This window comes from Charadrius vociferus, unplaced genomic scaffold (assembly GCF_000708025.1).
Source record: "Charadrius vociferus isolate BGI_N301 unplaced genomic scaffold, ASM70802v2 scaffold163, whole genome shotgun sequence".
NCBI classification, from domain to species: domain Eukaryota; kingdom Metazoa; phylum Chordata; class Aves; order Charadriiformes; family Charadriidae; genus Charadrius; species Charadrius vociferus.
The window spans coordinates 8,205,952-8,218,598 of record NW_009648332.1 but is presented as its reverse complement, the minus strand read 5'-3'; the positions used below and the strand labels follow the sequence as shown (position 1 = coordinate 8,218,598).

The 12,647-nt window shown below is 42.3% G+C and overlaps 1 protein-coding gene across 1 annotated transcript in view; it reads left to right on the top strand.

The window, feature by feature from the left end:
- KDM4A (lysine (K)-specific demethylase 4A) overlaps positions 1–11,621 on the top strand; it is a 26,148-nt gene extending 14,527 nt beyond the window's left edge. Inside the window, exons 11-21 of the mRNA XM_009884866.1 lie at positions 690–810; positions 1,393–1,571; positions 3,846–4,050; positions 4,351–4,427; positions 5,175–5,230; positions 6,184–6,292; positions 7,247–7,435; positions 8,202–8,372; positions 8,861–8,980; positions 9,621–9,713; positions 10,766–11,621. Of these exons, the coding sequence (XP_009883168.1) occupies positions 690–810; positions 1,393–1,571; positions 3,846–4,050; positions 4,351–4,427; positions 5,175–5,230; positions 6,184–6,292; positions 7,247–7,435; positions 8,202–8,372; positions 8,861–8,980; positions 9,621–9,713; positions 10,766–10,906 (1,461 nt within the window). The 3' untranslated portion in view covers positions 10,907–11,621. The remainder of the gene's footprint in view (positions 1–689; positions 811–1,392; positions 1,572–3,845; positions 4,051–4,350; positions 4,428–5,174; positions 5,231–6,183; positions 6,293–7,246; positions 7,436–8,201; positions 8,373–8,860; positions 8,981–9,620; positions 9,714–10,765) is intronic.
- Positions 11,622–12,647: the final 1,026 nt, after the last annotated feature.

Below are 12,647 nucleotides of genomic sequence, written 5' to 3'. Positions count from 1 at the left end.
AGGTTCTTATCTACTGAGAGACTTCCTGAGCTGTTTAAATCATTGCCTTTATTGCGTTGCTTGTCAGGTTAGTAGTAATTTTGTCAGTGTGTCACTTGTTTTTACATAATAGTTCTTTCCTCTTCCCTTACCCTTGTAGTAGTCTCCTTCTTCCAGTCTGTCTGGAAAGACATCAGTGCAGGTAATAGGCAGGGAGAGATGAAGTTTCCTTCATCCCTGTTAGTTCAAGATGCCAATGAACCCAATAATTTTTTTTAATATATTTTTATTTTTAAATTTGGAATTTTTAAGTTGAGACACAAACCGAGGATTTCTCCAGAATGCGTGAGGCTTCTTATCGTGGTTCTTTAAAGTTGAACCATTCAACTTGTCTTTCTCTGTTTCTGTCTCTTACACGATTCTTATATAAACAGACTTGCATGAAAAGCTACGCTGGGATCTGTGAAAATTCTCTATTCTAATGGCTCAACAGAGCTAGTACAGCTCTGTCTGGTTTTCGCAAGCAAAAGTGCTGCAACTTCTTTCAGAAACCTAGCTAGTTCAGAGCTAAAGTTAATTTGTTAGAAATAAAATTTTTGAAGCACGCGTGCATTTTGCAGAGGTTTCTTTAAGTTCAAAATAAGTTCCTTGAAAAATAATGTCAAAAAGGCATATGCTAACTGACTGCTAAATTGCTTCTCCCTATCCAGGTAGCAAAGGAGTACATAAGATCAATGAAGGAGAGTAAGAAGTCCAAGGGTCGTCGCCAGCCACTGAGCAAACTCCCACGCCATCACCCGCTCTTGGTTAAAGACTGCATTAGTGATGATGGTGAGTAAGGCTCGTGTTCTTTGGGAAACTGGAGAGGGTCTCAGCCTCTGTTGAAAGTGTGGGGTATTCCATTAAGTAACTGACAATAAACAGGAGTCAGCAAGTGACACCTCTGCGAGTGCTGATCTTGGGGTTTTTTTGTGTTTCAAATGGTGTTGTCTTTCTTTCCTGTTCCATTCTTTGGAAAGTCACAACTCTGAAAGGAAAATTAAACCAGTACCAGACACTGTCACATAATTGCATCTGCCTTGGAGCATTACAGTAATTGATGTAAATATTCATGATTTAAAAAAAAAAACCACCACCAGATTTTTTGGCTGACAGCCTTAGTCTTGACGTAGTTTGGAGCTGGTGCTGTTCTCACTCCAAAAGCCTATCTTGTGTCTGCACAGTTGCTTGATTAGTAGAAACCTCTTAAAAAGGAGACCAAGTTACTGGCTCCCATCACCCTTCTGTCAATTTGATTTCTGGCAGTCTTTCTTTCATCTCCGTTCATAACTTCTTGCCATTTTTAGGTTCATTTGCAAGAAGGGTATCTATAAAAGGACACATAATCACTGAATTAATGATCTCTTATCACAGAGGCATCGGAGCAACTAACTCCTGAAGAAGAGGCTGAGGAGACAGAAGCATGGGCCAAGCCACTTAGCCAGCTGTGGCAGAATCGGCCACCAAATTTTGAGGCTGAAAAAGAGTACAATCGGACCATGGCTCAGCAGTCTCCTTACTGTGCTGTTTGTATGCTCTTCCAGACGTATCAGGTGTGTAGTCCAAATCGGTTAATCTGTTAGGGCAGAGATAACTGAATAGGTTGTCGCTGTGATGAATAGTTTTAAAAACATAGTTTTGCATATTGCCAGTTAACAAAAGCTGTATCAGTGTTGCAGTCTCCCAAGGAATTGTTCCAAGAGAGCACAATTGGGTGAACCCCACCACACCTGCGCTGGACTGCCCGTGGCTTCCCAGGGGCTCACTCAGCTGTTCAGCAGACGCTTTTGTGTTCTGTGGCTTTTGCTCAAACCACAGAATGGAGCTTGAATGTTGCTGGAGCTGACTATAAAATCTCATTTCTCTTTTCCAGACTGACACCTTCACTTCTACGCTTTTTTAAAAAACACGGAGTCCACTCATAGCACATGGTCTTTGGGGAGCAGACAAGGAAGAAAACCTTTTACTTAAAAGGATTTAGGGTTGTGTTCATGGTGGTGTAGATAGAAAGCTGTCTTTACTCGGAGTATATCCGTATTGACAGTAGCTATGGCATGTGAAAATGTGCTAAAGTGCAGCTGTAGCAATGCATAGCTTGGGATGGGTTGCAGAACCCTTTGTCATGTTGACTTACGCAGGAGTCTCATGCTGACTTTTTTTCTGTGCCTAAGGTGTGCAATTTTAAGGAATCTTGAATAGTCATCTGACTGCATGTTTGACCTGCAGCTTAAAGATGGTTTATCCCTTCCCATACACTAAGCGTATTTGATTCATTTGAGATCACTGTATGATTATGGTGGCACTAGAAATATGTTCACTGCAGTTTTGAAAGTAAAGACCTCAAATTTTTGTTGAGGGTTTACATTGCATATAGTTCCTAATTTCCGTGAAAACCATAGACTATAGTTTCTGTTCGATCTTGCTATTTCTGTCTGAGAGGAGGTTCTTGTTAGGACTGGAAGTTTTACATAGAAGCTGCATATTACATGGGGATTTCACTAGTGCTTACAGTGTATAAAGTTAACAATTTGAGGACAGTTTAAGTTCTGTTAGCATTTAGAACTCCAACTATTAAGCAGAAAACTCTAGCTGCAGGTTTTCAAATGTCTGTCTACACCAGGCAGCGAAGCAGAAACTCTTCCAGGATTTGAGCTGTGGTTTGGGTCTTTTTTCCAACTTCAGAAAGTCTTTAGCAAACCTGGGAACTCACTTCAGTTACCCATTCAAATAAAAAATTGGCACAAAATGCCAGACAAATACTCACTTTTCCTTTGTGAAGGAAAAAAAGTATCTAGCTGCTTGGGGGAAAAAAAAAAGTCTCATTTTCTTCAACTTTGGTATAGATTTCCCTCAGGCATTTAGTCTTTTGCTTGATGTGCAGTGTTCAGTGTAAATCAGTAAATTTTACAGGATCTGTGAATAAATAAGACTTGTTGGAAACGTATTCATTCCGTTCCAACTGTGATCCTTACCTGGGCTTTTTTTTCCACACATTTTGATGCACTGTAGGAGGGACAATGCAGCTTCATTCTGCTACTGCAATTTCTGCTATTAATATTTTTAAAAGATTAGGCAAGCTACTTTTGTGGTGGCCTGTGAGGTACCAAAGATGGTTTGAAACATTTCTTCAAAGCAAAAGATTAATTTCTATTTAGCTGTTAAGAAGGGTAACTTGAATGGAAGAGCATCTCTGTAAACTTTACATGCAATTGCTGTTTGGTTTGACATTGGTTTAGGTGAATAAATTACAAAAGATTAGTGTGAAAGTCTCCTGTGCTTTAAGTGGGAAACTGCACTTTCAGCCTGCTTGTTTCCCAGGAAGAAATTAGTTTCAAAGCCTATTAGGCTTGTTCAAAACTACGCTAGGGAAAAATAATGAGGATTGCAATAGGTATCTCTTTGTGGGATCACAATCCTCTGGTATTGAAGTGAGATAAATGTACAGTGTTGGATAGCAGGGTTATGATCTTCTGTATTAGGGGGAGGGGGGAATGCAGCAGAGCTCTTGCCCACAGATCATGAGGTGGGCTTGATGATTCCACCTCTTCTGTCAGAAGAGATGCAGTTCGTGTGTCTTGTTGCTCATTAGAGGGATGCAGTTCAGACCTTACCTTCAGCCATTTGGGTAGAAAATAATTTCGTTCTGAAGCTGCAGTAGCTGAGGATTCTATAAACTAACTCTATTTTCACCTAACCTACTAACTCTTTAATTTTTCAGCATCTTTATTCTTTCTTTAACTGGATTTATGTATGGAATAATGGGTGAGTAAAGATGATGTGAGACAGTTTTACACGTAAAACTTAAATTCCCTGTCCATCTCTTATAGGCAGAGTGTGGAGGCAACAGTCAAAACTCTGGAGTAACTCCAGCTGCTGGGGATGGGAAGATCCGAACGAAACCCCTGATTCCTGAAATGTGCTTTACTACAACTGGCTGCAGCACTGACCTCAACCTTTCAACTCCCTACTTAGAGGAAGACGGAACCAGCGTACTCATCACCTGCAAGAACTGCCATGTCTGCGTTCATGCAAGTGAGTACATCTAGACTTAACCCTGAAGTTCTCTGTAGTTGGTCTGTACATCACAGCAAGCCTCTACCGGTCTGTTTAATGTACAAATAGACCAAGTCTGAATGACGTGACAAATAGACCCTATCTGAATGCTATGTGCTTGTGTGATGGCCGTTGATATACAGAGTTGGCTGCACGGATAACTTCAAATATACAGCATCACCCTGAGGCTTGTTGATTTTAAGTCCTGCTTTACTTCTGGGCTCTGGGGGAATGGGTCTGAGTTTAGGTAAGCTGTTAAGTGGGATGTGTCTGTTCTAGGTTGTTACGGAGTATCCCCTGACAAGGCTACTGAAGACTGGATGTGCTCCAGGTGTACAGAAAATGCCTTAGAAGAGGTAAAGTTTTTCATAAGGTCCTCACAGATGGAATCTAGTGTGTCGGGGAACTTGGCTACAAAGTTAATTTCCATAGTGTGTTGTTGGTATTTGTTTTGGGTTTGTGGTTGTTGGTTTGGGGTTTTTTTATTCTCTCCTGTGAAAAGAAGGCAATTTAGAGAATGTTTAGGAGCCAGTCTCTTGTATTTTGGTACTTTTTAAGCCATAGTGATATACTCCTTTTAACTAGTGCAAAGCTGCCAAACTCACTTGAGTCATAGGGAAGATGTTCTGCATGAATGTGGGAATAGCTCCATTGTCTGTCTTAATTTATGGTAGCTACTATTTCTAAAGCAGAAAGTAACTTCGGGTAGTAACTAGGGACATGTGCTTGTGTGAAGAAGGCAAGAAGAATGGGATTCCCTCAAAAAGCTGTGTAGACTCTAGATCAGCAGAACGGGTCAACCTTGCAAATTGTATTTGCTCATGATTGTTCAGATCCTTTCACACATCCTCAGAGGATATAGGTTATTGCAGTTGTAAAAGGAACCTGTAACAAACAAGTTGAACCAAGTCTTCAGTGGTAGGTCTGCTTGCCTTCAACAGACTTGGAGTCTATAGCTTTTGAGAGCTAAAGGGCTGATCTGTACAAGGTAGTTAGCTCTCTTCTGACAGTGAAACCATTTACTGCCTCTGGACTTGCATTTTGAGGAGGAAGTTCTGAAACAAATGTCACTCTTTCAGCTAATGTTTTCTTCCTTGTGCCAGGACTGCTGTTTGTGTTCGTTACGAGGAGGAGCACTGCAGAGAGCTAATGATGACAAGTGAGTGTTCCAGATTTTTTGATCTTAAGGGAGAAGCTCGATTCCTAAGTAGCTGAGGGTAGGCTAGTAAAGCCAATTCTGCATTTGGTGGAACAGTGACCACCACCACCTTTCACACTTTGTGTTACTGCGGGGGCGGGGGGCTATGGTAATGTGTTCATTGTGGTAACATGCAGCAGTCATCATCTCTTCAGGTAATACCTCACCCTCATTCTGTTGACAGCAGTTGTTAATTGCTTTGCGTTTTATAGTGCAGAGGTGTTATGTGCAGAGGTATAATATACCACATAAAGTTAAGATTCCTGATGAGATAACATCTCTCAGTACCTTCTCACAGAGGATTTTGATTTCTCCATGTAATGTGTGGTGGCAACGGAGGCAAAGGGCAACCATAGCTTTAAGTAGCACAACATACTGAAATTCAGGGTACCTCTGCAGCAAGTATACTGTGTGCAGCTGCCTGTCCTGTGTCCTTTGGTGTGGTGGATCATCTGAAGTTATTTAATGTGAAATAGCAGTGGGACACACTTGTAGCACCAGGAAGTAACTGAAGCTCGGTCTCCAAAAATTTTGCGGATGTCATACGGAGCCTCAACCTCTTGGTCATGGTCTCAAAAGTAATTCAGTAGTGACTAAGCAGTTGCTATGGGTCAGATTTGTGAAGGAATAAACCTATCAGGCAGGCTTTTATAATGCAGGTATGCAACCAGCACAAGCCACACTAAATTGCTCTCCTGTAAAGCCTGGTAGTAGTAGATTGGAAGTATGAAGAAGTCTTGGTTTTGCTCCACATGTGCCCTGTTACTAGCAGTAGGAAGGAAGATTACACTGCTAGCTCTCAGAGGCTATTTATTGTGGTTTGTATGGCAAACTCAACAGAACTGTACTTAAACTCCAAAGCCACTCTTTGCCTAATGGTATTAATTTCTTTTTCCCTTCTTCTGTCCTGACAGGTGGGTTCATGTGATGTGTGCTGTAGCTGTACTGGAGGCAAAATTTGTGAACATTGCAGAGCGGAGTCCTGTAGATGTTGGCAAAATCCCCCTGCAACGCTTCAGGCTGGTAAGGATCACCTGTGCTTCACTGGTGGGGTTTCCAAGTGTCTCTCTGCACCGTTCAGAATCTGGGACACTTTGCGTATCCCTTCAAACCCAAGCCATCTCCTCTCCAGACTGAACAATTTTATCTGCTCTGTTCTTTGCATGGGAAATCGCAACTGTTCCTGTTGCCAATTTTTGAAGCTTTCCCTGTTCTGATATATGTTTGTTCAGGTGAGGAGCCAGCAAGGGGGGCACAGTTTTCAGTATGGGGCAAACGACATTTATACAGTGGTGTAATGGTGATACTTGGGTTTTTTGTGATTTGTCTAATCCCCTAGTATTTAACTTGCTTTATTGACTGCTATTGAGCACTGTGATCTTTCAGGATATGTGAGGCATTTGTATAATGTGTGAATGTCTTCAGCAAGAAAGCAGCTGTACTTAACTCCTCTAACAGCTCAGTGTGTAGGGGGCAAAAAATATTTTAACTGCTTTGCATATCCTAGTGTATTACAGATAACATTCTTTTCCGACAACTGCCCATCAGGCCTGACCCAAGTGTAATTGGGTCACTGGTAGTAGATAGAACTTTAACTGTTACTTCTGTGGTCTTTGCCCATTATTCTAATCCTGTTGCTTGTCTTTGTGTAACTTAATAGCCAAGTGCTTGAAAGGCCCTGTTGCCTTTGGAGCATTGTAGGTTGATTTAATCCAAGATCTCCAGTTGCTAGCATCCTTGGGTCACATGCTTTGTGCATATTGAGCTGGTACATTTTTTTATCTGTGGGGTTACTTTAAATTTGTGAATTATTGCCTTGTCGTAAACTAGAACTGGTAGTCTTCTGCTTCTTTTTAATCAGAAAGTAGCAGTGCTCTCACAGAGAGTAAATGGCACAGTATCAGACTGAGACCAGCTAGCCCTTTGTGTGGGGTAAAAGCTGGTGCCAATCAATAACCTCTCGTTTCCTGTCCACAGAAATGCATCTTCTGCAAGAAACGAAGAAAGAGAATTGCAGGTTGCTGTGTACAGTGCTCACATGGTCGGTGTCCCACATCCTTTCATGTCAGCTGTGCCCAAGCAGCAGGAGTCATGATGCAGCCTGATGACTGGCCATTTGTTGTCTTCATTACCTGCTTCAGGCATAAGATTCCATCTCAGGCAGAGGTGAGTAGGTGTGTGATTCCCAGGCTTTGAACTGCAGTATCTTGGAGGGACTGAAAAATTTTAGATTGTGCGGTTCTTATAAAACTGCATTGAAGGCTTGGCACTCTTACAGTTTTCAGTATAATCTAACCGTGTTGGTCTTGGATTCTGATCTCAACCTTGCTGCTGCTCTGAGTTATTTTAGTCACATCCTTTATTGTATTTTGTTTTGCAGTTCTAAGTGATTTTTAGTCAGGTCCTTTATAGTATTTTGGTTTGCAGCCCAGAAGGACCGAGAGCATTACATCCCTCCTGTGGCTGTTGTAATGAGGAATAATATTGGGGTTTATGCTGAGATACTTAATATGCAGGAGTTAGTAGTGCTGGGACTCCAGCAGGCTGCACGAGTGGTCACAGATTTTCATGTTTAAGTGATTGATTAGTTTATAAAGTTCCCATGAAGCCCTCTTAGCCGTCAAAACCACAACAATCTATTAGAGAATATTTATTGTAAAGGCATTGAGTTGCTCTGAAGAATGAGAGCTTAATTTACTGAGTAAATTAAGGACAGCGGCATCTAACAGATTAGGCTTTAAGCATTTGAAATTCCAGAGGCAGAACTTCACTCAAGACACCATCAGCAGGATTTTGAGAGGAGTTACTTACCTGAATGAAAATATTTTGCTTCCTTGTCTGCCAGCACTGGAGCTATGATCCTCAACACATTCTTTATTGAGATGTTGTGGAAAAAATGATTTTTTTTTTTTTCTTTTTTTTTTTTCTTCAGCGAGCTAAGGCTGCACTCCAGGATCTGTCACCTGGACAGATTGTCATCAGCAAGCACAAGAACGGTCGCTTCTATCAATGCGAAGTGGTCAGCCTTGCAAAGGAGACTTTCTATGAGGTCAACTTCGATGATGGTTCCTTCAGTGATAACCTGTATCCAGAGGACATTGTGGTATGTTATGCAGTGGGAGTATGGCTCCGGTAGAGGGCACATGATGCGAGTCAATTCTTGCTGCTGCAGAGCAGACACACCAGGGGATTTGGTAATAGCTCCAGCCCTAGGTCATGTTGTGGCTGAGATGTGCTGCAAGATGGCCTGAGGGGTGTTACATGAGGCTGAGGGCACATAGGAGCAGGCGTAACAGGGAGTGCGGCTAATCTTTGGCTGCTTAGCAGTGGTAGGTCTGAAAGGAAACTTGGTGATACTTGCATACTGTTCCTGCATGAAGTACTTTGAAGTTGGGCCTGTTGTTGGGATTTAAATACAGGTGACCTAGATGGATGTCTCTCAGCCTAGTTCTCCATCCCTAAAATGGAGTAATTAGTGGGGTGGTGTGCAATGTGACTGGGATGGACTCCCTGGTGGTTTGCTGGATCTTCACATAAGGAAGCTGCTTACCCTTCTTCTTGTCTCTCCCACCTTCTTCCTTTATGCTGTAGAGTCGAGACTGTCTTCAGCTAGGTCCCCCTGCTGAAGGGGAGGTTGTGCAGGTGAGATGGACAGATGGACAAGTTTATGGAGCCAAGTTTGTCGCATCACATGCCATCCAGATGTACCAGGTACAGAATTGTTGTCTGCAAATTTATCATTCCTGACAAACTGATCACATTAACAGGGCTGTTCTTAAAGCCGGCACAGCTATAGGGGAGTCAGGCTTAAACACTTCAGGGGAAGTTACTCGGTGTTGTCAGCAATGTCAGATGCTGGTAACAGTTGCTGGAGCTAAGAGCAAAGTGGTTGCTTCCAGCTCTACTTGTTTCTGGCTACTTACTTGAAAGTGTCAGCTTCTGAAAAACTGCTGGTCTGCGGTTCTTCAGGAACAGAGTCTGCTGTAGCTTAAACTACTTAAATAAGTTTAGTTCTGCTTTTCTGTGTTTAGTGAGAGCGCATCATGCCTTGCATACTTCCAAAGGGATGAATGTTCAGGCTGTACTAAAGTGACCGGCCAGGCTGTCTTGTCAAGTGTTACAAGAATATCACAAAACTCACTGGGCTACTTTTACTGTCATGGGATTGGTGAGGTTTTGGTTAAAGCTGTGTTGCAGTGTGCCTACTTGCATACATATCTTACAAAATTCAAGTGGTAGGAGATTATTTCATGAGAGGCCTCTGTGGGGAGGAGAAGGCAAGTTCTGCATAGCTGTGGGAGGGTTCTAACTTCTGAGGCTTCTGGCAGAACAACTTCTGTTTTTCTTCTAGGTGGAATTTGAAGATGGGTCACAGCTGATGGTGAAAAGGGATGATGTGTATACTCTTGAAGAGGAGCTTCCTAAGAGAGTGAAGTCAAGGCTGGTAGGTAAACAGGGTGCAAACTTCTACTAAAGAAGCTCACTTAATTTGTTCTTGAACAGTAAGCTGAGTGCGTGGCAGCAAAAGATTACAATCTGATGCTGTCCTTGGTTGTTGTGAAGCTTGGTAGTTGATCAGGCTACAAAAGCAAAGTTATGTCTCGCTCTGGAGAGACTTTAATTCTCCTTCTGCAGAGGGGGAAGTTTATAACATAGTGTCACTGTTTGGGACGGCAGGTTAGTGTGCCTTCATGCCCGTATTCATAAGTTTCCTTGTCTATTCCCATTGCTAAGAATGGCCGAGTTCCTTCACTTACCCTTTGTTCTGAAAAGCTCTTAGTAGGGTGGCATCAAGAGAACTGGCTGGTTTTAAAATTTGTGACATAATTCAGGTGGGAAAGGATCCCTGCAGGTCTCTGCTCTGGACACCAGTTCCAAGCAGGAGTAACTTTGTAATCAGACAAGTTGCTCGGGGCTCTCTGCAGTCGAGTTTTTATTATCTCCAAGAACGGAGATCCCACAGCCCCTTTGGGTCCCTGTTGTGTTGCTTTATTCTTCCTGCTATAAAAGATAAAACTATGGAGAGCATGCTAGGGTATGTGCTTTAGAGCATGATCATGCACACCCTAATGCAGAATCTGTTGGCAGGCACAGAAGATGTTAGAGGTTTAAGAAAGAACGTATCATAGCTGAATGCTGTGACCAGGTGTTTAAACATGCCTGCTCCATGAGGTACAAAGTGTCCTAGACTGCTTGAAAGTTGGAACAGATGAGTGTGTTTATTCCTTTAAGAAAGTGATTGTGAACTTAAATTAGCTACTCAGTTAAATTTGAAACCTGTGATTCTTTAGATCGCTGGTTACCGTTCACTTAAACTTATCCCCAGATTTTTAAATCCAGTTTCTTAAATGTTTTTCTTCTTGTGTTTGGTCAATTTTTGAAGAAGGTTGAATGTTCCCACGTGTCCTGCCTTGGTTCTTTCTTACATGCTGTAGGAGGATGTGGAGGCAGGCATTTGATCTGTGTTCTAGTGACTAATTCTGGTTTTTCTCTTAGTCAATAGCTTCAGATATGCGCTTCACAGAGATCTTCGCAGAGAAGGAGGTCAGACAAGAAAGGAAGAGACAAAGAGTGATCAATTCACGCTACCGTGAAGATTACATTGAACCTGCGTTGTACCGGGCCATCATGGAGTAAACACTGCTTGTGGCAGAGGACGAAGATGCCCACCTCCCCCAAGGATTTAAACGCTCCAGTACAACAGGCCATATTTGGATGCTTCGAATCCAGGGTTTTTTTGTTTTGTTTTTTAAGGAAGCTAAAAAGCTGATGCTCTGCAGTAGCTGAAAGGCAGCTGTTGGATAGTGAAACAGATCCCATTTGCTGAAGCTGATGCCTGCAGACTCCTGGTCTGAAGTTGGGTCCTTACTGATTAAGCCAGCTTGGGGGTGTTGCTTTCATCTCATCGAGCAGTCTTGCTTTTTTATTAGAGACAATTTTGACAGGTGGCAAACTCTTTTGGGAGTTGTAGCCAGGAATCTTGGCAGCTGCAGAATAGTACGGTCTATTGTTTTAATTGAATAATATTCCTGATGTTGGGAGTCTCCCTGGTGACCACACCTGGGCTTTAGCAGGCAGTATTACTGGTGCTTGAAATTGAACCTTTTTTTATATTTATATCCATCTTTTTGTTGCACGCAGCTTCAGTCTCTTGTTTCTCAGCACCTCCTTTCTGAGGGTTGAGCTGTAGGCTGTTCAGATCCAAGCAGACAGGAGGTGCTTGTGTGAACAGGTGAAATGTGAAACTGAATCCTATAGGACAAATTATTTAACCCTCCATTTAATATTTTTGTTCTGATACTTGTTTTGACTTACTTAATCATAAGTTTAACTGTAACAGTACGTGCCTCAGAATCAATGAAATCTGAGCCCTGCGCAGTGCAGCCTTCTAACAAGAATAGGAATTCAGCTCCCAATAGACATTCAGCTCCCCAAAGAGTTTCTTTTGAGTTTCTCCCCACCCCCTCTAATGCAATAATGACCAAAGGGACAGAGCCTTAACTCTCCCTTCTTGAAATCCAAGCATCACAGTATTGGGGATGACAGGGCAGAGGTATCTGAAGCTGTGCAGTACCTCTTCTGTGGCAGCACTGTCTGTCGTGTGGCCGCAGGCTTTTGCTTACAGCAGCTAGTATTGGGTCTGAGGCAGATAAAGCAAGCACTGAACTGTATGTATTGCTGAAAGGCTGCGCAATGCTCTTCTGAAGCAGGAGTGCTGCTCTGTTGCTGTCTGGCAAAGGTTACCGCAGCATTTTTACGGAGTATTAGTAAGGCACATCTCAGTTGTGTTGGAGAGAACTTGCTACCCCAGCAATAGGAAGCTGAGTTAAGCTAGGTAGTAGGTCTACCTGGAAGATGTGCCAACTTGCTCCTAGTAGTTTAAGCATTAACACACCACAGTAGGAGCCGTGTAAATACATGTTCCTTTCCCATTCTGTAGGAAAGGGATTTTAGGCTGTGGAGCAGATTGGCCACCTTCTTTTTGCATGGAATGATGGGGTGACTTTCCTGCTGGAGAAAATTATGGTTACGTGTTCTCCAGAAACAGTTCAAGAGGATAATTTTCTAATGAAACAGACCTAATGCATCCCTGCTTCTATAGGGACGTGGCAATGTGTCTGCAGAGTCTGGATTTGTAACTTTTTTTCCTTTTGTTACATAGGAACGCTATAAACCAAACTCTTCTGAAACCCCGGTGCATCGATTTGTGATTAGCAATAAAATGTAGTATTGTGTAGTGATGCAACTCTTGATCAGAAAAGAAATAAACTACAACTTTTATAAAGAAAATCTTACTTAGCCCTACATTTTTATAGGGTCAGGAGGCGGATATGAGTAGCAAGATTTGCACAACCACTGTTTTGCATAGAGGTATTCT